The sequence below is a fragment of the Saimiri boliviensis genome, chromosome 1 (genome assembly GCF_048565385.1).
Source record: "Saimiri boliviensis isolate mSaiBol1 chromosome 1, mSaiBol1.pri, whole genome shotgun sequence".
Lineage (NCBI taxonomy): Eukaryota > Metazoa > Chordata > Mammalia > Primates > Cebidae > Saimiri > Saimiri boliviensis.
In genome coordinates, this window is record NC_133449.1 from 292,852,838 (window position 1) to 292,879,263 (window position 26,426).

Below are 26,426 nucleotides of genomic sequence, written 5' to 3' on the forward strand. Positions count from 1 at the left end.
CCCCTGTGAATTCACTTTTCTTTAACCCAGTTGAGTTCAGAGTGGACAATTGAAAATGGGCTGGGATGACAGAAGCGCACCACCACAGTGGGCTAATTTTTATACTTTTAGTAGAGATGGGATTTCACTGTGTTGGTCAGGCTTGTCTCAGACTCCTGACCTCAGGTGATCCACCTGCCTCAGCCTCCCAAAACGCTGGGATTACAGGCGTGAGCCACCATGTGTGGCCTCTGTTTTTAATTTTTTGGCAACCCTCCACATTGTTTTCCAAGGCAGCTGCACCACTGTCCATTCCCACCGACAGTGTACAAGGGCTCCCGTTTCGCCACATCCTCACCCACACTCATCTTTGGTTTTTTGGACAGTAGCCATTCTGGCAGTTGAGAGGTGATCTGCCATTGTGGTTTTGATTTGCATTTCCCTCTTGATTCATGATGCTGAGCATCTTTTTTATTTTCTTATTTTATTTGTTTTTTTATTGTACTTTAAGTTCTGGGGTACATGTGCAGATCATGCAGGTTTGTTACATCGATATACACATGCCATGGTGGTGGTTTGCTGCGTCCATCGCCCCATCATCTGCATTAGGTATTTCTCCTAATGCTCTCCCTCCCCAATCCCCCAACTTTTCATATACTTGTTGGCCATTTATCTACAGGTTTATGATACCATACAGAGGCCAGGGATCTTCAGAACACATGATTGGTTGCACCTCAGGCCCTGACAAAATCTAGGGCACAAATTAGACCCTTCTGAGCCCTGGGCTGCCTTGTGCACATTTAGATAGCCAAGATCTAAGATACTTGCTATTACTGTAAGTCACAATGACTTATTTTGCCTTGGTGTATGGGGCATGCAAGGGTACCACTGGAGGCCAAGTTCCGATTTAGGTTACAGGCAGGAAAAACTGACAGCTAGTGCTTCTTGCAGTGTGGCTAGATATGGGAGAGAGTTTTTGAAAATGTTAAAGTTCTAGGAAAACACATGCCTGTCTCAATTCCTCTAGCTGTCTGTTATATCATATAACTTTTAGGGGAAAATACTGTTAAATTTTCAAAATTTCAAGAATACTTTTGAAATTGAAAAGTTTGTGTAAACTATTGAATCACAGAATCTCCAGTTAGATTGCAATCTTCTTTCTAAATTTGGTTCACATATTTTTGTTTCCTTTTAACTTTTTGTAAATTAGAATATTGTTATAAAGATGATGGTTTTGCTGTGGTTTCTAAAAAATGCTTTCTTTTTACCGTTGTCAATATCTAAAAAGAAACATTACACCATAATGATGTGTTCCATCATGGCAGGCATATTAAAATACAATCAAAGTTATTCTAGCTAAAACAATCTTATGTCCTGAATGATTTTGGCTTTCTCTGTCATGGTTGCTCCTGTTTCTTTGTACAGGCTACAGAGAAAGTTAAAACAGGATTCTCTCTATATAGCAATAGTGAATCTCTCCTCAGCTTTTTAATTGAGTTATGTGTGCTTATGATTGGTCCTTAACTCTTGATGAGGCTCTAATACCTTATTTGACAGTGTCCTGTAGCTTTGTCCTGGGACTCTACAATAACAGGGCAGATCTGGCTAGTAAGAGAGAGGCACAGTCAGGAGTTAGCTAAACAGCAAATCATATTTGACCTTGTCACAAACCTAAGCCAACACGAGGTCTTAGTTTTAGCAAGGTCAGCTAGTAAAGGACTGAGCCCTAAAGTCTCCCAGATTCCGGTGTGCCAACAGACCCCAGCATTCAGCAAGCCAGTCTACAGGTACCAAGAGCCCAGCCTAAAGAATTCAGTTCAGCAGTGACGTGTGCTGAGTTATGAGCTGTCATGGGAACGGTCATTCAAGGAGCCAGTTCGGCCTCACGTTCATATTGTAAAACTGTACCCTTAATATCTGACCCGACTTATGGCTGCAGATTTTCAGATTCCTCTCTGTGGTCATTTAAACACAGCAAGTCTGTGTGGCTGTACTTCGTTTGGTGGTTTTATGCCTGAATTTATGGAGCATTCTTCAGTTACCTTCCTCATGGGACCTGTTAGCTTTTCTCTATTCCACTGTCAAGGAGTAAACCATAATCCAATTAGCAAAGGAGCTTGTGACTTGAACTACATATCCTTGGCTTTAAGCCTCATCTGGCTAGTCAGATGGTGCTGAGAGCTGGCTGGGGCTTTACATCAATAACCATACAGGGTGGTTCATGGTTGTTCTCAGGAAATGGAATTAGTAGGACACCTCACGCCCTCCGCTGTCATGCTTGTACTTAGATACTATAGATTTAGAAATAGTTTCTGCAAGAATGAATACAGGAAACTGAAAAAGTGTAGGGAGGAATCTATAAAATTGGATCTGTCACCAAGAGGAAGACTCCAGAGGCAGCACTGGGAGTGGCCAGAAGCCTGGTTGTGATGTGCGCTCTACAGCCCTCCTGGAGTGCAGATCCCATTCAGCTTCCATTACTAAATGGCATTTAGTGACTCCCTTAGCTGGTTTGGGACTGGATTACAGAAGTGCTATGGCTTTGTGTTCCTTCACAGTGGATGGCGTGTGGTCTTGCTGGTCCCCCTGGACAAAATGCTCAGCAACATGTGGCGGTGGGCACTATATGAGGACCCGCTCATGCTCCAATCCAGCCCCGGCCTATGGAGGGGACATCTGCCTGGGGCTGCACACGGAAGAGGCACTCTGCAACACGCAGCCCTGCCCAGGTAAGCAGCACCTTGCCCACTCTGCAGCTTCAGGACAAAATTGGCCTCTTTCCATAATGGATAAATGGTGTCATTGATGATACTACATCACACTAAGTACTGAAAGAGGTGGACGAGTCAGCAGCACACTATTACCCTTGAAGCTACTTTAAAACATAGCATCTATAATAAAATAATTCTTACTGTGCCATAGATTCAGAACTCATGTTCAAAGCCTTTAGCCCATCAATGGGAGAGTGCTAAAGGCTTCAAACACTAGTTCTGAATCTGTGGCATGGTACAACACCCAATGTCCCTAATTAGGAAACATCCCAATTTCTTCTTGACTTTGCTAATTAACACTAGTGACCCACAGGCAGCACCTTGCTGTGTTGGAGAAAGTTCAAGGAAAGATGGGAACGAGCGAGCATTTGTAGTGCCCTCCCAGGTGTGGAGGTCTGAGTGGGGAAATAGCCTGAAGACTTTTTGTCTCAAAGACAGCCTGGGTGCAGCCACGTGTCTTCCAAAGATTTGAGTCCTACGTTCCAGGAATGACCCCTAAAATGTAACAAGGGGACACTAAGCACTCCTGGAGGATGCTTCACCCATGGTCAATGGGCTGTAATTCAGAGATGGTCCAATTAGAGGAAAGAAAAATCGTGACATCAAATCAGTAAGCAGAGGAGCACAGCAAACAACAGAAACTGGTGATAGCAAAGCATTTGTAAAGCGGATTGCCTAGGAACAGAGTCTGAGGTTTTGTTTTTAAAGTCAAGGTGGGGAGCAGGGAACACTGCTATGAGGTGCACCTCACAGGAGCCATCCTTGGGCCTGTGGGTGTGGGAGCTCCTCGATCCAAGCTCCCTGTGGCTAATGCAGGCACTTGGGGACTCCACCGCCACCACCATCCCAGAAATAGCTTGGTTTACTGACATGCAGGAACCACCTGGAATGAAAATCTCTTTTCGGGGTCTAACTTTGACATTGAAACACACACTGTTTTAGCTTCCTCCTGCGCATCTTTCTAGAAGGTTCTTTGTATGTTGAAAAGGGCCTTGAAGCCAGATTCTCACTGTCATTCTAAAAACTGACACTTCATGCATTTCTAAGGAAACATTGTACCCTTTACCTGGAGCAAGGCACAAGTTTGATTTTTAATATTTCCCTGCCACTGTAACGTTAGTGCTTCTATTTAAAAAGGGGGAAAAAACAAACTGCATAGAAAAATACCTTTTTATCCTGATTAAAATTTCGTAAATTTTATAATGAGAGTTTACTTTTTTAACCCTCTTACTTTTGTAGCAGTGTTATTCCTTTCTTTTCACATGTCTGTATGCCTGGGTGCATTTCACAAATCCTAGTCAATCTTCCACTTCAGGGTGAAGTATTCTGCATCCTTTCAATGCCCATCTTTTGGCCTTGACTCAGGACTTGTGCACTGACCTTACTTATCTCTTCAGAGACAGCAAACATGGGATAAAATGAATTCTACCTCCAGGGCAGGCTGACTTTGGCAGTTGACTCCACGGAATTGTTTATATGACAGAGGAGTAAGTGATTGTATAGCTTCAGACTCCCTTTCAGCAACCTGGGACTCTCATGAGCACACAGTTATTTCTCTGGCCTGAGCACAGAGCAAGGTGGAGAATTTTCAGGAATGTTTCAGGAAAGCATTTGAGGCTCTTTGAGCAGAGCTTTGCCCATAGCGAAGTGGCGCCTGCACTCATGACTTACATGCCTCTGCTGCTGATGGTCTGCACACGGCTGGGTCTCATGGATTCACTTGTTGAATGTCTAGATACAATTATTTTATAACGTTAAAATAATGTGGGCCTTAGGAAGTTTATTTTAAGCACATGATATCTGATCACATATATACCAGCTCAGGCACTTCTATTCATCCTCGTGAGTATTTTACATACTGGACCTGTTAGATGATACAGCCATATCTTACTCATGCACAGAACCATTAAAGACATGCTGTGGAATCCAGGAATCACACATGTAACTTGCCAGTGAGTCCAGTATGATGGAGCTGACTGGTCTTCCCTCTTCTGGTCTCTGCAGAGAGCTGGTCAGAGTGGTCGGACTGGTCTGAGTGCGAAGCCTCTGGCATCCGAGTCCGCTCCCGCCAGTGCATCCTCTCCTTCCCCGTGGGCAGCCAGTGCTCTGGGAACACCACAGAGAGCCAGCCATGTGTGTTCGACTCTAACTTCATCCCAGGTAAGGGCAGAGGCATTTCTCAACAAGAACAAAATCATCTCCAACATGGAGAGAGAAAATGATTCATACATCAGTGTTTTATTTGGCTTATTTGGCGAAATAGAGACGATTCTATCAAGCCTTGTGATTTCAAGGTGTTTAAAATGTAGGTCTATAGGGAAATGCAGATTTAAACTTGAATTCAGTTCATGAGTATAATGTTTCTTAGGCACAGTGTCTTTTGCATTTTATCGACTATAATACAGTCAGAAGACTTTGCTCAAAAAATGAAAATGTTATTTGGTTATTATTAAATATTATTTGGTTATTTGGTTATTCTAATATTAGGTCAAATGTTTGGGCAGTGCTCCCTGTATATGCACAGGAACACAGAGAAAAAGGGCCATTCTCTTTATGCAATATTTAATATACTTGGGAAAGTAGAAATGCATCATTATTCTTCTGTTGGAGAAGAGGGTGGCCCTCATTCTATCAGCTTTTCATGGTGAAGTCAGTGTGTAGTTGTTGGTAAATAGATAATAGGGTTGAATTCTATAAGCCAGTTCTTTGTTTTTCTTCATTTATGCAAATGATAATATTTTAGAGAAAAGTAGTATACCATACCTCAATCATGTACCTTACAGAACTATGAGTGGTTGTAATTGTTGTCCTTGTTAACCATAGACATATTTTTAATTCTTGTTATCTAATAAAAAATGAATACAGGAAAGAATGATGTTCCTAGACTTCTGAAGTGGTATTTTACCCTCAGGAGTTAGAACACATAGGAGATGTGGCCTCTTTCTGCACCTTCTGTATGTTTCATGTGTGGCATGCAAAGATCGTCAAAGTCCTCCTGAAGAGGGACTTCACTTGTTCTAGAGACGTCCTTGAGCTCTGGTGAAGGGGCCTTCCCTCTGCCAGGAAGGTGGCAACACTGGCTTTAATGGAACAAATTTAGGAAGCAGGAATACAACAGGATTACTCTGTGTGTTGGGCAGAGCCGGGGATTCCTCCCCGGCAGGAGGAAAATGAGCACATTCCCTGCTTTCAGCCCAAGGGACCATCCATTATCTTTCTGTGATAAATGGATCCCACCTGTCCTTAGTCAAGGTGCTTTGGCCAAATCCATATCAGGTTGGTCAAAACAAAGAAACAAGTACAATTTTTCTGATAATTAATCAGGCTTTTGAAACTTTCCATCACATAAAATCCAGAATCATTAGACAAACGTACATGAAGCGTGAATGTGGACTGTCTTCCCGATACCTTTTACACATTGTGATTTGACTTTTGTTTTTCCAGAAGTATCTGTGGCAAGATCCAGTAGCGTAGAAGAGAAAAGATGTGGAGGTATGTCTTCCTTTTAAGTAATTTTAATGGGTATACTGATATATTCTAATCATTTCCCTTCCTGCATGTTTTCTATAATGTTTCTGCCTCTTAGTCAAGAATGACAAACTGGAGAAAAGCTATGGATCCCAGGCATTCTACCTTGGCATAAAGTAGTCAATATTTGACATATAGATTGGTGGTTCTCAAAGTGGGGTGCCTAAACCCACATCCTGGGCGTGGCCTTGGAACTTGATGGGAATGCAGATCCTCAGGCCCTACTTTGATCCGCAGAATCAGGACCTCCCTGGGAGGGTCCCAGCAGTCAGTGGTTTAATTAGCCCTGCAGTTGATTCTGATGGATGCTCAGCTTTATGAATCAGTAGTCTCAATATTGACTGTAGAGTTTCATGAGTAAAGTAGAATTCAAATAATTTGTTTATATGTATAGTACAAATCCATGGAAGCTAGCCTCCAACCTCCAACCCACTGAAATGACTAAATTGTAATGAGGCATAAGTTTATACCTATTGTGCTAGAGGAATTTTTCAAACCTGCTGCCACGAGGAATGTCAGAGACAACATTGTCTGTTTCAAGTGCATGACAACTTTGGACTTTGCCATCTGTGCCTTACATATACCCATAAAGTACTTGTCTGTGCTGTGAACATGCCTGGATGGAGAGGCTGGCTTGTTCAGCAACCAAGGGACAGACCATGTCCGCCTTTCAGAATCCAAGCCAATATCTACAACGAGGCCTTCCTTTCCACATGTGTGACTAATGATGATAGATTCCCATTTGCTCCCCTAATCCATTCCACAGGGTGTCTGAGAGAGCCCAGCCTGACAGGCATTGCCTCTGACATGTTCTTATGGAACATGAAGCTTCATAGGCATGTTTCAGGAATTTACTTATTATTTCTGACTACCATTACTAAGTACTTTGATTACGAGCTTACTGGCTGGGCATGGTGGCTCATGCCTGTAATCCTAGCACTTAGGGAGGCCAAGGCAGGCAGATCACCTGAGGTCAGGAGTTCTAGACCAGCCTGGCCTACATGGTAAAATACTGCCTCTACCAAAAGATATAAAAATTATCCAGCACAGTGGCACATGCCTGTAGTCCTGGCTACTGGAGAGGCTGAGGCAGGAGAATCTCTTGAACCTGGGAGGCGGAGGTTGCAATGAGCTGAGATCATGCCACTGCACTCAAACCTGGGCAACAGAATGAGACCCTGCATTTTTTTTTTAAAGCTATCTGTAACATTCTGTCTACTTAGTCAGCAATCTGTTAGCTCACTCATTAATTCAGTAATCCTTGCCGAACACGCATTCTGTGTCAGTTTTGTGAAGGCCATTGAGCTTACGATGGGCACCCAGTATCCCCAGCCCCTCTGACCCGCAATCATATAATCAGAGACTCCAGTGCCTCAGAAGGGCAATGCCAGGTGTCTGAGTAAAGTCAGTGGAGTGAGTTCACTAACCGGCTGTCGCTAATATGGAATCCAACTATCCAACTACAAGATGAATATGCAACCAGTTCACATAAAAATGGTCATACCAATTAGTACCCTCTAATGTTTTTAGATCAGTAATTGTATGCTATGTACTGTTTTACATGGTTTAGACAAGAATATGGTGCAAAGCCCATTTGGTCCTCACAAGGAGCATTCATGTAGGTGCCAGAGGCCACAGTTCTTTATGTAACACCTCTGGACACAGAGAAGGGTTTTGGAACTCAGCAGTTTTTAGATGGTAGAAGGGTATGTGGGACCTGTACTCTGTATTACATGACACCTGCACAGGGTCTGGGGTTGTTCTACAGCTAATCTCTTTAATAATGCTGCTGTGAGATGTCGAAAAAGTGAAGACGCTAAGGGTCTTCATAGCACTTCTGGTCAGCTCTGCAGAAAAGTGGGTCAGATCGGTGACATTTTGCTGCCAGATGACTGATGAAACATTACTTTTCTGAGATTTTACAGTTAGGAATTATAGAAAAGGAACAGTGGTTATGTATTTAATCTGTATTTTATAAATTGACACTATGAGGCTCAGAGTGTTGATGTCACTGGCCCAAGTGCACACACGGAATTCAGCCAGTGGCTCCAGTGTGAGTTTTGAGCACAGAGCACCTTAGGAAGAGAACCCTGATAGTACGTATTCAAAAGCATTGTGTTCAGGAGGCTGGAGCCACAGCCTCCCTGGTTAGGTAACACTCTTGGACAATAGACAAGGGTCCAGGACTGTCTGCTGCCATCAGAGACAGTGTAGGTCAAGAGTTGAACAGAGTTTATAAGTGTTCCCATTCTCAGTTATATTCTCAGGCTACACAGAGCCTGAGTCTCAAACAGCGGATGCCTCAGCAAAGCTAGCTAGACATTAGTGCCTGCTGTCAGATGTGTGCAATTCGCTTTCCTCCTGCTTAGCCCCACTGAGTTACTCTGTGGAAGATCTTCAAGGGCCTTGAGCACCCAGGAGAATGTGGTGTAAAGCCCATCCCCACTCTAAATACTGCTTCTGTGTGTCTGGACCAGCTGCCTAGTGGCTGTACCAAGCCTTGAGATGCTATTGGTTAAATCACAGGAACTTGAACCACTCTAGGATATTCAGAACGGATTTTTTTAAATCAGGCAGCTGGCACTGACACAATAGCATAGGCAGTTCGGATGAATCCCACTGTAGGGCTAATAGTTGAAAACAGTTACCAAGCAAGGATGTTTTTGACAACATAGGCATCTTCATTTGTATTATTTTCATTTTGTTGGAAAATCAATCAAACTTTATACAGGAAACTAGCTAATTGAACCAACAGGGTAGTTGGTCTGTATTCTATCTTTACTGACCAAAATCAAGAGTAGAAAATGATATTCAAAGGAAAGAACCACAGTAAGCACATTCGAAAGAAATTTAATGGGCACTATTTTCCCCATGCAGAAAAATGGGCTTCCATTGAAATTTTTCATCTTAGAGAACTATTGTTAGTTGCATGAGACACAAAGACATAATGACATAATATGACATAATCATCATAAAGGTGTCAGCTGGCCCCAGCCTTCCCCAGGCACCTGCTGGAATGATTCATTTGACTAATGACACAGTATCTGCATATGGAGACCATCATGCGTCTTCCCCATGTTATAATGAAAGATGAGCTATCAGTGCAGCAGGAAGTATTTCCATTAGTGTAGGGCATTGACCCTGGGGAGCGCGAACAGCTGAAGTACAGAGAAGTAAGAACTCGTGTGAAATCGGCTCTTGTTTATCTAAGTACAGCCTCGGTGTTACAGTAAAAGTCCCAGTGTTTGCAGGTGGAATGCCCCCTGGCTACTTTATCCGCCTGTTCCAGGCTGGGAGTTCTCCAGCCCTAGAGCCTTCATGACAAGAGTCAGGAAAGTCCAAAGATTCTGAAAGCACTGACCAACTAAGCTGGAAGTGAGAAGTTGAGGTGGTTGTCAGGGAGTGGGTGATGCTTGTGGAATGTCCTAGTGCTGTCGTCCCGGATGGTCCAGCCTTTAGTGCTGAGTTCACTGGGTGCCTGTGTGAGGAACTGCATCATCCACTGGGACTTCAGTGGTCAGGAGTGTGTTGTGAGTTCTGCCCGACAGTGAGCCAGACAAAAGGCAGCCTTCCTTCACAATGTCTGTGTACCTGAAGGGGCAGATCCAGCTCCAGAGTTCTGGGTTCCTGTAACATGGTGTCTGGAGCAGCCAAGGAGCACAGCTTAGAGGGAAAAGTTCAGGTTTTTGGGACAAAGAGAGGTATCTAGCTTCTACCAGTATCACAGGTGAGGTTTTGATGGCATCTCCTGACTATAGGTTCAGCTTCCCTGGGGCCTCTCCACCACTGTAGGGTTACATGAGTTTCAGGACGGACTCAAACAGAGCCCCATAGACCTAGATCTGGAGGCCACTCAGTGAACAGTGTCCTTCCCTTTGACACCAAGTGTCAGAGCCCTGTAGAGCAGCATTGGCAGGGTGGAGTCCCTTCCAGACAGTGAAGAACATGAGCACAGGGGAGGCAGCTCAGAAAATCCCTGGGGAGGAGACTGGGATGGTTAAGATGCACCCAGGCTCTGCGTGCAGGGACAAACCTGCAGGCTCTTCTCATTGTTACTCTAGCCCTGAAGGCCTTTCTCTGCCGGCAGACAGGCTTGTCCGCATTGCAGTGATACTCAGCACATACCTCCAATTGTCCCACACAGTGGAGGATTGACAGGTCAGGGAAAGGTATTGGCAGCCTTGCCCCTCACCCTGGTGGTACCTGGAGGGGACACCCTGGGGGAAAGCTGGTGTCCTCAGGATGTGCTCTGAGCAGGGGCACATGAGGCCAGTACCCCATGGGCAGTAGCCACTTGCTTCCAACAACACAGAGGAAGATAACCACCTGTTCTGCTTCACCTGATTCTTCCAGAGCCCAGCTCTGTGGTGCTGGCCACATGGTGCCTTCGTTTCCTGAAAGGCTTGAAAATTTAGTAGTGGTATTTCACCAACACACAGGAATATCTGTTGTCTTTCTTGTTTACTCAGACATCACACAGGTCTTTCTATGGTGCCTTGATGTCACTTGAGCCAATCCTATTTTATAGCTGCAAGTCCATGCTGGAGAATTTTCTGAATGCTATGTATTTATAACTCCAGGAAAATAACTTAATGAAACAGAAAAGATGCCATGAAATAGGAAGGCATTAATAAAAGAAGGTCATTTCATGACCTTTTAAATAAAAGATCATATTTTATTCATGTAACACGAATTCCTTATTTCTTTTTGTAAATCATTTTCTTGACAAGACCTCCAAAATACAACATAAGTGAGAAAAGTGGTACACAGGATAGTATTTACACACCCACCCACCCACCCACACACACACAGCATGTAAGTGTGCAGAGCATCTCTGAAAGGACACAGGAAAAAATGCTTATAATAGTTACCTCTGGGTAAGAAGGATTTATTTTTCCTATTCACCCTTTGGCACTTTCTAATGTATGTGTATTCATACTCGAAAAATATAATGAAAAACATATGAGTTTATATGAATAGAAAACTTTTTAAATCGGATGAAATAGAGAGAAGGCTAAAAGCGGTCTGGCTATCAGGTGAGCAGCAGATTGGAAGAGTAGCTGCTCCTCCCTTGATGTCAGGACACAGCCCTGCTACACACAGGGAGGCTCAACCCACTGAGAAGCATGAATAACCTTTTCTGCAGAAACCCTGTCCACCATGGATTGGGCTGCAGTTGAAGCAGAAGAACACTGTTGTGCAAACCTTCAAATTAAAAAAAAAAGCTTCTGGTAGTGTATTAAAGTTTAAGGTCACTCCAAAAGACTGGCTATCATCCATAAGAGAAGGAACTTAAACTATCCTGTGCTCACTGTGGAGAAGTCCCTTGATGGCCATGACATTGCCAAGGAAAGACTGAAGAATGATGATTTCCTAAACTTCAGAATGAGGATGGGGCTTTTCATTGTGACTTTCTTTTTTCATCTAGCACTTTGAGTAGCTAGGCAGGGTGTTCTTTTCAAGTGTGGCATCACTTTGCTCCTGTCCCCCTAGAATTCAACATGTTCCACATGATTGCCGTGGGGCTGAGTAGCTCCATCCTCGGCTGCCTCCTCACCCTGCTCGTCTACACCTACTGCCAGCGGTACCAGCAGCAATCCCACGATGCGACTGTCATCCACCCTGTGTCGCCTGCCCCTCTCAACACCAGCATAACCAACCACATCAACAAACTGGACAAGTATGACTCTGTGGAGGCCATCAAGGTAAGGAGTCAGCAGTGACAGTGGTGGCCAGGTGTGCAGAGAAGGCAGGTGGACCCTGCCTTTTTTATAATAAAAGCTGTCTTTAAATCATGTTCAAGCAGAGTAAAGGCTTTTCAACTCTGTTGTTATAAAAGTGTGGTTACCTGGTATTGGGTGATGTATGTTCTTCATTTCCCCAATGAGTGATTAATCCAGGATTTGACCCAGAAGTTTAGAGTAAATGGCCAGTTCCCTTCACATTCTGAGGAGGAAGGGGTTGGGTATCAGCTTGGAACCTCACAAACCTGGCTCATGGGTTGGCACCAGGTCCAGCTGGGTAAACCTATGCTAGTTCTTCTTATGCAATCAGCCACCATTTTCTCCTATAAACTTGAGAAAAGGAGAATTAAATGGGGTAATTTACCTAAAATGCTCTGAATAGCACCTAGCAAAATAAATGTGGTTTTTACTTGAGGCACTTTGCATTATGGTTCAGACTACAGGTTCCTTACTTCTTTGAACGTTAGTTTCTTCATCTTTAAAATGGATAAAGTACATGCTCCCATATTGTTATTGTGAGGTTTGAATGTTCTAAAAAACACGAGGCTTTGTTGTGGGTATACACCAGAGGTGAGGGGAGAAGCTGGAAAGACATCAAGGCTTTGGCCCTTTGCACCCAACCTCCCTTATTACACACATGAATGAAGGGCATTCTCCTGCAAGAAGTTTAACTAAATTTTGATATTCCTGCTAGGTGCCTGGTTTCCCTTAACACTCGTAGGGAGTATTTTGATGCCCTTTCTCTGCTGTGGTTTTCTTTGACATTGAATTTCCTCCCTATGTGAGAATGTGGAATATCTTTAGCCTTTGTGACTTCATGTGGCTGGGAGACCTTACGTCCCAGGAGCCACATGTCCATGCTTGTTTCCTCTCAGCCCTGTGGCCTCTGTTCTCTACCACCTGGATGGAGACACATCCATTGACTTTTCCCCTTGGATGATCCGCAAGGCATTGGCATCTCCCCCAACTCAGGTGGTAGATTTAAGGAATGAAGCACCAGGAATGAATAACACGCCCTTCCTGGCCTCTCAGAAATGAGCTCCTAGAGTAAGGAGGAGGCCTGAAGAGGAGCCCAAGCTCTTTCCCTGAACAAGAGCTTTTGAAACAAACATTTAGATCTCAAGAAATACTCGGCTCCTCTGAGCATGATTCCAACACACCAGCTGGTCTCTGGCCACTGTTACTACAGGCTTCAGAAGGTAATTTGCCCAGTCCTGTGTTCCCACTTAAGATTCAACAGCCACTTTTTAAATAATCAGAAATGTTTCTGCCATGAAGGCAAAGGGCCTTGAAGGCATGGACAGCTGCCCAGTCTTTAATGAATCCTTCCAGAACTTTTTTTTTCTGATACTTTGCCCAGACTAATCCTGGACAGATGGCCTTTGTGCACCCTTCTTCATCTTCATTTTAGTCCTCTCAATATTTATCCCGCCTATGGACTCATTTTGGGCTGTTTGAAACTGCAGGTGACTTTAATAACTATTAATAGAAAACTACAGTGATCACCTTCTAACGAGTTAAGAATGAAAAGAAATTAAGACATTCAAAACCTAATGCCCTTACTTAAATAAGTTCTGCCAAGGTCTCTGATAAATATACCCACCCATGGACATCTGAAAGCTACTTATGTATTTATTCAGTTATATGAATATGAATTCAGTTCTATATATTCAGTTACATTCAAAGTGTCTGTTAATCAGAAATCATCAGCGTTTTAAGTTTTCTAGAGATTTAGATTTAGGTTTTCTAAACCCCTGCTTCTATTGGAAACTTCGTAAGTGAAGTTGAAAAATAAACCAGAAGATAACCACAAACTGCCAACTTTATTCTGGTAATTAGGCAAGTCCTCCATGAGGCAAATCATCTGGAGAAGTAAATAATTGAAAAAACATATTTTAAAATAATGGAACCTTAGCAGAGAGCACAAATTTAACATAATAGTCATCCTCATTATATTCTTTCTGAAATGCTACTTAGCATTCTTAAACTTGGGTTTTTTTTTTTTCATATATTTTCCAGGCATTTAACAAAAACAACTTGATCCTAGAGGAAAGAAACAAATACTTCAACCCACATCTCACTGGGAAGACCTACTCTAACGCCTACTTTACAGATCTCAATAATTATGATGATTACTAATAGCGCTTATGTTTTTGGCTTCTTGTAAATCCCCAGTTCTCAAGGCCTGTGCCCCATGACTGCCCCTGTTTCTGAGGCTTCAGAGTTGAAGTTCGGATACATTTCAAGCCACCAGAGTGTCCCATTGCTGCCAAAAGTACACGTCTTTAAAAGCAACAAAAATCGAAATACTGCATCATGAAAATCTTGACCATTGTTGAATGAGCCAGGGTGTGAAGTTTTTAATTGTGTTCAGCCTATTTCTCTGACAAGTCCATTGGTTTGTTTTTTGAGCATTATTTTATAAATGTGCCACCCACATGGGAAGGAGTCTTTAGAAATGTGAATGTCTTCTTTCTTTGGAACGTAAATCTTCATGATGTTTTATTTCAAGAAAATAGGCACTTTCTCTGAGACACCTGCTCCTTCCACAAGAAGTGCTTAGGTCCGTAATATTTCATAAAATGAAGAAAAAGATGTGGCCAAACAATTATTCACCACGGATTGTACATCTTCCAAATCTGGATAAAGCTATTAGATTCTCGGAACCAACTTGTATGTTTTCATCTTGCCTAGGGAAGCCCAGGAATTCCACCTGGCCCACACTTGCAGAGGTTACAGTAGACTGCGAGGTACCCCACCTCGCTCCTGTTGCAGTTTCTGTGCCATTGCTGGTGGAGGGAGCGGAGCAGAGGCGCAGGCACAATGAAGCGTGGACGTGTTCTGCAGTCTGCTGCAAAACTCGCCTTATTCTGACTTTTGGATTTCATGGCATTCCAGGGAGCTCCTTGACATGCGGTTGGCCTGGAAGTCCACTTGTCTGGTCTATAGTGACGTCCTGAAGAGCCAGTCTGTAAAATACCCAACCACTTCCTTAGCGTTTGGATAGACTCCACACCTCCTCTCTCCCTACAAAAAAAGAAAAAAAAACAAAACAAAACTTGCGCATTTATATCAATTAGTGAAAGTATTGAAAGTACTAAATTATAACTAAAAGCAACTTTTTTATGTTATAGAAACTATTGAAAGAACTGATATTAATGATAACGTTTTATTTTTCATCTCCCTGATATAACCAATGTGTGGCAAACAACCCCTATCAAGAGCATTAATCTCACGTAAAGCTGGCTTTGTGGAGTCCACCGGGTCCATATGAAGTGCTACCCCCAGTTTCTGCTGTTACTTGCTGCCTGCAGGCCAGGGGAGCAGGAGATGCTCAGCTCTGGTGCCTTTTCTTTTATTTCAGTGCTGCCTTCCCACCCACCCAGTCCATCCACCCTAGCTTCTTCCTGCATGGAGGCAACAGCATTTCAAGATGCATCTTGGAAAGTCAGGATAGTCAGAAGTAGGGGTTTTTGTGAACGCAGTGGTCTCATCACTGATCATAGATAAGCAGATAAGAGTGTGATAACACCATTCACAGAGGCCCCCAGAAAAAAATGTATACACGTTGCTCGCAAACAATTGATATATAGCATACAGCAATTAATTGAATATTGAAAATAAGAACATGGTTGAAAATGTTCATCTGATGCCTCTGAGCATGTGATAAAGTCCTGAGTAGGCATGGAAACATGTTCTCACTGATAAATGAACCTTCAGATCTGTGAGAAAAAAAAAATATAGTAGGGGTAATGAGGAACATAGACTTTGATTAGCATATGTGCTTTTACCCTTACCCTTGTTTCCAATTTATAGAAACAATTTCAGAAAGTGTTAGAAGAATTCTGTGTTTAATAATGAATATTGTTGGGTTCTGAATATTCTCATATACTCACATTTACAGAAATGACACAGTATTAAAATGGCAGGTGGGCTCTGTAAGTTCTTTTGGATTACAAATAAATGACATTCAGGGTCTTTCCAATGGGGACTTCCTGCTGCCTCTCACGCATTCCTTATACGTAAGAGTCTTCTGTCCATGTGCACATGCCCAAAGTCCACACTTAGCAGGAGAAATGTAGCCAGATGGTTCCCTCATTGTTCCTAGGTTGGAATTTCATCGGATATTTCAACTCATTACTTTCTTATAGGAAAAAACATTTTAACTTTGCAGCACATAGCACATTTTAGTTATTTCTTAATCTTCTCTATTATTTTTTAAGCTTAAAGAGACTTCTTTCCCCTGGGAATGAGGATTCTAATATTTCATGAATGTTTCACTGGAATTGATGGGAAATGGCTTCTAAATGGCTTCTAAGCTGATCTTTAAGGAGTCTTTTGCAATGACTTGGGAAAACACCTTCCCTCACCACTGACTATTTGTGTTCTTAAGGATATAAACCTTTGAAATTAGCATTGCAAAAGAATCCCATTTTGTTTCCCACTATTCAAAGGAAAATTGTTTCACTCTCTTCCTTTCTCTCTCTTATTTGACAGAATGGCAAGTGTTTAGATAATTTGGGGTATATTCTTGGTATTTTTACCAGCTGTGGAATAAGTTTTGTTTGCTCATCTTGGTGTAGCTACCGTTCACCTGTACTGTCTCCATACTCCATCCTTATCGGGTGAACCCTCACACCTTGGGCGTTCACAGTGCAGTCTCTCACCTCTCTTAGCACCTCCTTCTTAAAGCAGCTCTTCCTTAGGCCTGGGCTGTTTTGGAGTCCTGCTGAAATTTTGTGGTTCACATTTTAAATTCCTCAATGACCTCTTTCATTCTCTCTTTATCTTTGTTTTTGTCCTTCATCCTTCCTTTTTTTTTTTTTTTTTTTTTTTTGGTACAAGTGGAACAAAAAGCGACAAATAGTTTTAAGCTACACTTGTCTGAACCTGATGTAAAATGACATTAATCACTATTTAAAGTTATTTCTGAATACAGTTGAAGATTGGCTGGTTTTCATGAGGAAGCTGGCTTTAGTCTTATGTTTAAATTCTTTGAAAGTGATTTCCAGTACTATTCAGGGTCCTTTCTTGAGGCTAGAGTCATCACCATCTGATATTGATTTTACAGCGCACCAACATTTTACAGGAAGGAGAAGGACACAATTCCTGCACACTGCACAGCATGTAGCCTTCCCCATAGCTCCAGGGTCATGTGGGTTTGGTGAAACTGGGGGTTTTGTCAGCTCTGAGTGATGTGGACTCAGTGAATTCAAAGGAACTCAGGGGGCACTGGGTCAGGCTCCACCGCAGAGAAGAGCTGCAGTCTCCAGGCTCATGACGTTCCCTCCAGAACTCCTCATTTCACTCTGAGAATATTTTGTTTCTATGTTGCTGCCCATTGTAACTTACGTGAGGCATCTCAATTTCTTCATGTTTGTACGGATGTTCTCCTACGCCTGTTCAAATAGATTCTCGCTAGAATTAGCATTTATATTCAGAGAAAAAAAGAACATTTAATAAATGTGTGTGGGGCCAAGGTTCTAAAGGAATTGAAAGGAGATTATAAACAGTGAATGGATGTGAGGCCATCCCTGCCAGGGAGGAGAGTTCATTCAGGTTCATGTGGTCTGGGATGAACCAGGGATCTCGCCCCATCAGCTCACAGGTGAAGCCAAAGAGCAAAGAAGCAAATGGAGGAAACAGTCGTATAAGTAGGTGACGGGAAAGGCAGGACCTGGTCACCACAGCGAGTGCTGTGGACAGGTCCTGGAAACGGTGAGGCCCACCTCACAGGTCCATGGGTCTGATCCTTGGGCTTTGCCAGGATCAACTGCCTGGAGTGCAAGAGTTTTAGCCAAGAGTGTCCTTACTTATTTATCTGCAGAAGGATGGAAATTGTGGGAGTCAAAGCCTATTTTACTGAATATTCACACTGGAGTCTCTGGTGTAATTGGTGCATCATGCTGTCAAAATCACAGACAAAGGCTAGGAGCAGTGGCTCCTGCCTACAATCCCAGAAGCCAAAATGGGCAGATTGCCTGAGTTCAGCAATTTGAGACCAGTCTAGGCAACATGACAAAACCCCATCTCTACAAAATATACAAAAATTAGCCAGCCATGGTGGTGCATGCCTGTGGTTCCAGTTTTTTGTGAGGCTAAGATGGGAGGATCACTTAAGCCCTGGAGGTTGAGGCTGCAGTGAGCTGAGATCACAAACAAAGCACTCCAGCCTGGGTGACAGAGAGACCCTGTATCAAAAAAAAAAAAAAAAAAAAAATGAACAAAGTCTCAGCAGGGAGTCTCCATGTACACAAGTGACCATCTAATGGGATACATGAGCATATAATTGAATATCAAAGGAATTTTACCTTAAACATATATCTAGTCTATACTCAGATAATCATTTTGTCTAAACACAGCCTTGTTAGCATTTTGAATTTGTAAAGAAACAAATGAATATTTATTTCTTTACAGTGTTCCTTTTACTTTTAGAGTAAATCGCAAATATTTCCCCAGTGCTGTCAAGATACTTCTTCATCAACTTTGTCCCTGGGCCATCAGCTTTCTTTAGGCTCCGGGTGTCCTTTACACTTCAATGGGGTTTTCTTGTGTGTGGCGCTGGGGGTAACTCCATTGACCTCAGCATTTCACTCTCAAGAGATGGCTCTGGGACACAGAACTAGAGGCAACAGGTACCAATAGTTGGTAAAATAAACTGCATCACCATTTTCCACGTGGCAGTGCTGTGCCTAAGCCCCACAGCTCCAATAGTCAATTTCTATGAAGGCATTAATAACCTTAACACACATGCAAAGTCTTCACCACTTGTACAAACTGGAGTTTACAGATGGTGTTGGCCATCCCTAGTGAATTTGTTCATCCTAACTTCTTCATCACTTCCTGGTGCACTTGGGGAAGCATGTTGACACAACATTGCCAGTATTTGATTACCTGTGGCTATCTACAATTACCTATGCTTATCTTATCAGACACTAGACAGCATTCGAGCCCCTTACTTCTTTGGACAGTGGGTGAAATTTGAGAATATAGAGAAATCCTCACTTTGACCTAGGAAATGCACAAAAGGAATGCCATGCACAGGGTAAGATAATGTATTTGGAGACAAGGGATCATTGTGAAATTTATTTCTGCATTATCCCCTATCGAGATCATTAATTATAACTGACTTTAAGATTTTAAGTCTGCGAATAATGAGCCAAGGCAATCAAGTTACCTGCTTTGGTAACCTAATAAAGCAAAGGAAAATACATTGCTTTAATCCTTGCTGCTTTTCTCTTTTGGCAATAGAAAAGGTAAACACGATGTCATGTTGAACTTTTGGTGATGATTTATAAAGCGACTCTTTCATACTCCTTTCTTATGGACTTAAATTAAAGATGCATTGTATACATTGTTTTATCAGATAGATCAGAAATACATTCAGTGGTCATCTGTTGCATTATCAGAAATTTGGTACATGTTACAGAAGCATGAGAGAGAGAAACCACTCCTCTTTTGAAAACACAGTTCACATTGCAAGTGACATAGGGCATTATCAAAACCAAATTCAGAGCCTGGCACGAAATATACACTTCCTAGTGAAAGCTGTCTCAGAACACAGTCTTTTTGATAGTTCATATTAGATCATATCTTCCATAGAAAGGCAGTCAAGCTTATTACCGGGCAATCAGAGTCAATATCAATTCTTGCTCAAGCAAACATGTTTTAATGTATTGGAACAATGGCAGTAACTGGTCAAGGGCACTTTCATACCTGGAAGGAGGAAAAAGGAGGTAGAAAATCTTTCGTGTTTTTTAAACCATCAGTCAAATAAGAAAATGTATTCCACTCTTTCCTATTTGCTCTAAAATCTGGGTCCAGTAGTTCAATTGTGATCCTGTTCTTTCTCAGCTTCTTGGAAATTTAATGCCAAATGGTCCAAATGTTAAGTGAATGGCAGTAATAAAATGATTCAAATGTTAGATAAATACAAGCTGGGAGCAAAATCTGGAATCTGAAAAATCAGAACTATTTTATCATGTGGCTAAAATTAGAGCATCATTTTCTCCCCTCTCTGTAAGTGTGGATAATTTCCTAGAAAAAGTTGCTAGTGCCTTGTTTGAGATGATCATTTATCATTTTGTGTGAATATTATTGGTTTCAATTAGAAGCAGAGGATTGGTCAGATTTACTTTAAAGAAAATTATTCTCCTACGCCTCTTTGAACTCAGGAATAGAAAATGATCAAGAAGCACATCATCTTCAGATGTGATTTTTGCCCTCACTGGGGATGTAGAACCAGCAGAGGTACAATGCATGCTCAGAAGAGAGGGATCCTCAGCATCAGCCTTCTAGAAACTAGCATCACTTTAATTTTTACATCTTCCAAAAAAAAAAAATCAGAGTGTTTGTTCTGTAATAAGAATGCCAACATGATGCCTACTGAAGTTAGAGGTTTTTGTTTCTGTTTTTCTTCAGGCTAATCCATAGATATAGGAAAATCAGACACAGGCTGGTGACAGCTGGTATAAATACAGTGGATGTGGAGTGACAGCCACCTACGACAATGCCTGATTATGTTTAAGTTCATATCAAAACTGCCTCACAAGTTCACAAAAGTTGTCACTCTTAATTTGGGTTAAGAAAAGTAATAGTATTATCTCTGCTGAAGTTGATTGTTTATCCCTTTTACTATGACTGTTGGCCAAAAGCAAATTGAACTTCTGCACTTCGAAACAAAGCACAGTATAAACCTTTAACTCAAGCACCTAGATTCACCACTGAGATTCTACATCATCTACAAGAAAATGCACAAACTTGGCCCAATGTTGGATTCTTCAAAAGTGCACAGCAAAACTTTTCTGTTATGCAGCTTGATGTGACTTTTAAAGATGTTGTCCAATGTTAAATGCCTCATTCTGTGTTAATTTGGTGTTGGCTGTTTTGTGACACAAAATAAACTTATTTGAGATTGTTTCTTTTGTGTGTGTGTGTGTGTGAACCTCATCCAAAGCCAGTTTCAGCCCTTGGTAAGCTTGCAGGCAGTTACTGATCTTAAATTTAATTTTAAAAGACAATATATCTTAATCATAATTTGGCTTTTTAAAACAATGTGATAGCTTTACATTTCCCCTTTGTTTGAATGACAGAATGGATCTTGGGTTTCTCTGCTAGAATGCTTATGGATTGCTGGGTACTTCCTGAGGTGACCATGGGCACACCACACTTTGTTTCAATCCTTTTTCTTTAAAACCTTCTTATTCTATGTACACAATAGAAATTTCTAATGGTCATGACTTTTATCTTTCCTGTCCATCAGTTCACTGGTTTTAAATGCTTCCTGAGAGCTGTCTAGGTCCACATCTCAGATTGTTGCTTAATGACACCTGACAGATACATTGTTTTCTGAAATCAACTTAAGACACCAATTGTGGCAACTGGAATCTCATTATCTGCTGCATTGGATAGACTGTGGAAGTCGGAGTAGGGGTGCTCAGAGGTCACCTAACCAATCAGTGGAAATCAACTCACACCTGCTCCAAGCCTCAGCTTTGGGAAAATAAAACATGTTTAAAAGAAAAAAAAAAATAGCTATTATTACAGAAGTGAGTATGTTGTGCTTTCTTTCTGCCCTTGGTGCATTGCTGGTTTCTGCATCTGAAGCCTGTTCATCTTTATAAAAAACACTTTGAAGATCTATCCTCTCAGTACTGCTGAGTGAGCACTCACTCTTTCCTAGCAATTCCCTTCTTACCATCTCTAGCTGCCATTTGTGGGGGAATAAAACAAGGGAATCCTGATTATGTACAGTATAAATTGTATTATATTTTTTGTACTTGTGTTTTATGTAAATAGTTTCTCTCATTCAATTGTATGTGAGCATTGAAATAAATCCTACCATTTAGGAGACAATTTAGTGGCATTTTTCTTTGTATTGCCTCTGAGTGTGCTCTCTTTCCAGAGGTGCTAAGCAACTGTCACTGCTAGAAGGAGTGAGTTTCATCAGAGTGAGCCTGCAGACCACTTCCTGCTGGAGAAACCTCATAACACTCCTGTTTAATCTTCAGGCCTTTTGAATTGTGGCCAGGACAGGACATGAGCTGTATTCAAGCATTTTTAGAAATATCTCTGTAGGCTGGCTGGCCGCGGTGGCTCACGCCTGTAATCCCAGCACTTTGGGAGGCCAAGGCCGGCAGATCACCTGAGGTCGGGAGTTCGAGAAATACCTCCGTAGGCAACAGGAAATATGTGACAAGGAAGGCCATTAGGCTTTTTGTCTACAGAGAGTTGGTATCAGGTCTAGTTGAGGAATGATGTATTGAGTTGTATTATACTTACCCTCTCTCTGACACACCATATTCCATTCTTCTTTGCATAAAACAAAGGAGAATGGAATATGGTGTGAATGAACTGCTGTCAGTCTGCATGAACACAAAGATAAGAAGCTTGACCCAGGAAGACCACCCTATTGAGTGAAAGCCATATTTCAGTGTTCACAATCCCATTAAAAAAGCAAAAAAGTACACGTGTATGTATGTATTTATATATCTCATCTATACACACATTTGTATATATAAACATAGATGTATATAACTATATATAATTTTCAGTTGACCAAAAGGCTCAAAAAGCCCACTTACTATGGGGCCAAAAATTAACATAAAACTATATAAACATATGGACTAGTGAAGCATGTTATAGAGATTACACTGTTTTAACTGCAAACTACTTAATTTTTCATTAAGCAATGAAAAATTAAAATTTTAAAGCATTCCATGAATAACGTATATTGGCTTAGTTTAGTAAATGAATGGAATAAATAGTGTCATACCACAAATTTGTTTCTTTCATTTTTTTTCCTGAACATTTGTAATCCTGGCAATATGTATTCTGATATTTAGATGGTCTCAGGAAATACTTGTATATCCAGATCCTCCTCCTTTTATTCACTCGCTTTAAAAAATAAGTTGAAATACAACTTCAAATATCTTTCTGGACCTATTTGAAATATATGATGTAGTTTTTCATTTAAAGTATCTCCTCAAGCCCCGTTTGTGAAAAACAGCAGAAAAGATTGAATGTACTGACTGCACAATTATGGACATTTAGTCCAAGAGGAAATTTCCCTTAAAGTAATATGAAACTATTACTTTTCTGAAATTATTCTTGGTTTATTTTTTATAAATTAGGTATTATCTTCTTTATATAGTCAAACAGAAAATGGGGTCAGAGATTGCTTTTATCACATTAATCTGCTTGGTGCACATTTTTCTTGGAAACGTTTGCAGCTCTTATCACTCCCTGGCAGTCAGACTGAGACCCAGGACTGAAAGCTGAAGTTCACATTTGGTAAACATGAATTTGTGTGTTTCAGAGATCTTAAGACCAGAGCTACTAAAATCATGATGGAGGAAATGAAGCTCAAATATAATTACGTTTAATATAATTCCTCATACAATACAAAGAAACTATGAATTTGAAATATGTGATATTTTGAAAATAAGCCTTCCCATGAAAACAGAGAAAACTGCTGAAATATGATTTTCAATTCCTAATCTAAGTGGCCTTGCCTAAATGCCAGAGGGTTTGTTGTTCCTCACAGGGATGGATTCACAGGCCATGTTTCCTCTGAAAGCATAGCATATGCAGTGAAGAGATCTACATTCTAGTTTCTGTCCACTCACTTTCCTTCCTCTCTGCTGCCTCGGAATTTCTCTAAGTCACCTCCTGTTTCCGATAGTAGTTGCAAGTTACCTGGTTTCTTTGCTTCTCTTGAGGTCCTGTGCCTCCTGGTGACAAGAATTCACCCTTCTCTGAAAGAAGGATGCTGGTAGCAGCAACAGGTCTGGAAATCCCCATCAGGAACATATATGGGAGATGGCAGTGCACCATCCATTCAGAGAGTGGATTCCAGGCAACAGCACAAATCACAGGGCTGCCTCCACCCAGTGCCCCAAAACACATCACCCTCCCTTTGGACCAGTGTATTTGCCCTTGTTTCTCTACTTCCTTTCTAGCTGGAATTTCCATGAAAATGTGTTTGGTGAAACAATGGAATTTTCTTAATGCATGAATTTTTCTTGAGGTGAAGTGATAGTGGTTAAATTCCCTGATTTGACAGAGAGGAGGCAGATTGCTTGAGGACCCAAGCAAGCGCAGCCAGGTTCAAACCCAGCTTGGCAAATCCCCACCAAGTCTGTTTTTCCTCCAGCTTTGTTTTCAGAAATAACTAAAAAAATTTTAAGCTACTATCCAAAATCTTGGAGACCTCTTTAATCTCTGTGAGCTCTTTAGAAAGTGTTTCACAAAAATACACTTTCCAACTCTCTGTGCTCAAAGACGTGTCCTGACTGTGCATTTAGAGTTCTTACCCACCCCATTATAAAATCTGGCGACAATCTGAAAGTAAATAAGACATTCACATGTGCACAGATGGTTGGAAAGACTCCAGTATTCCTCCACTGTGCTAATAGGTAGTGATAATGGGTTATGAAAGGTGGCATGGTTCATGCCCTATACACACCTATTCTCTCAGCTGCATTGAGTCCTTTACAGAGACAGAAGTTTAAGGAAGTAAATGCATGAGATTGGGAGTACATAGTCAATCCACAATTCCCAAGAGATTATAAATTACGTTGGGTTGAAGATTATTGATTGGCCCCATATTTGATATTAACTTAGAAAGTGGAGCAGGAGAAATGCTATGGGTGGCTTCCCATCTTGGAGCTTCTCCCCACCCACTTTCTTACATCTCATCATAACCCTCCCCCAATAGGAAAAAAATCTATTTCCTGCTATTCTCTTTCCTGGGATCAGAATACTTTATGGAATTCAGGCTTGGTAGGCCTTTCTCAGAAGAAAAGAGGGTGGCTGTGTGGTATGTTGTTTTTTCACAAATATTGGTAGTTATAATTCAATAGCATAATTCATTGACACATGTTCCATCTATTCTAAATTTGAATAATTAAAATTAATACATGTTGTTTTCAGTAAGCATATACTACAAGCAGGAAAAATGTTCATCTTGCTTGAAGAAGAGACAAACAGATCATTTTCCACAAGAGCATGCACACTTGAGATAAGCCCATTACAAATGAACACTGTCAGTTACTAATGAGGTTTTTATAATAGGGCATACAATTTGGGCTTGCCATTCTCCTTATGTCAGCAGTATTATTGCTTGTACTTGAAACCACATTTCTTTGGAAAAGTTCTTAAAATCAAGCATTTCACAAAAATTTGGGTAAGTTACAAAGACTTTGCTGTGTTTTGCTTGAGCATTATACTCAGGAATAGCTCACGAAATAAAGATTCTACCTTATCAAGGGAAATTTCCCTCGATCTATTCTACATCTTCAAATGGACAAGGGAGGATGGCAGAAGGGAGCTGGGGCAGGGGCTCGACTTCAATACCCAACAGAGAGGCTTAACCAAGCCTGAAGGTCCAGAAATGATAAATGACTCAACCACCTGACTTCCTTAACCCCTCTGAAGTTCAATCTTTTCATCATTCTACAGGGCAGTAACATATAGAAAGAACTTGTATCAATATAAAATGGAAAGATATGCTATTAATGCTTGATAGATAAAGTTCCCAATAAATGCTGGTGTGGTTGTCATTATTGTCACTCAGGGACTCATTCTGCCTGTATTCATCTTCTATTCCTGGGAGCAGTGCACACCATTTTCCCTCTTTAGACCCTAAAGTTGTAGGTGAACCAATTTTGTAAATTGGTAAGGTGACTGCCGAAGCCTTTGAGCCTGAATGGAATATATGCTTCATACAAATGAAGAGAAAGTTCGTGGGAGGCCCAGGAGTAAACTAAAGTTAACAATCAGGGTGGCAAGCAATATTCTCTGGAAGTAGCTACTGCTAACCAAGATTGGAACCTTCAACTTTTGTAATTTGATATGTTATCTATCAATGACTTGAGAAATTAACCAACAATAATGCATACATGTGTAAAACATGCCTCATTTCTGAAGACAGAAAAGGTTATTCCTTTGTGGGAAAGTGGAATACACTCCTGCTTAATTCTTGCCTGCAGAGCTCTGGTTTCGCTTTGTTTCCAAAGCAACCTGCTTAGGTGAGGGAAGTAGTTGTGTGTTGCTTTTGGGAAACACAGGTCTGGGAAATGGAATCCAGTAACCTGACAAAAACCTAGGGATCCAATGTTGTATATGAAAAGCTAACTTGTTCTTCATTAGGAATCTTTCTGTTTGATTTTTCCTCGGACACATACTCTTGAGATAAGACTTTGGGTATCAATTCCTAATATTGAAGCAATGATGATTGATAAGATGGAAACAATGGAATAAAGGGTCAAAAATATAGCTGTCTAATGGCAGCAAATATTACACATTTAATCAAAGTATTTTAAACATTCAAAAGTCTTGAAATGTGAGGCTTAATGACTAAGAGGACTGTTACTGGCTTTGCAGAGTATGTTGAAGATCATCT

General features: G+C 41.3%; 1 protein-coding gene across 4 annotated transcripts in view; it reads left to right on the forward strand.

The window, feature by feature from the left end:
• The window catches only part of SEMA5A (semaphorin 5A), a 505,914-nt gene extending 484,037 nt beyond the window's left edge, over nt 1–21,877 (forward strand). For all 4 annotated transcript variants that reach the window (XM_074387337.1, XM_003932501.4, XM_074387338.1 and 1 more), the window contains 5 exons: nt 2,538–2,708; nt 4,755–4,910; nt 6,195–6,242; nt 11,772–11,983; nt 14,042–21,877. In XM_074387337.1, coding sequence (XP_074243438.1) covers nt 2,538–2,708; nt 4,755–4,910; nt 6,195–6,242; nt 11,772–11,983; nt 14,042–14,161 — 707 coding nt within the window. In that variant the 3' untranslated portion in view covers nt 14,162–21,877. The remainder of the gene's footprint in view (nt 1–2,537; nt 2,709–4,754; nt 4,911–6,194; nt 6,243–11,771; nt 11,984–14,041) is intronic.
• Nucleotides 21,878–26,426: the final 4,549 nt, after the last annotated feature.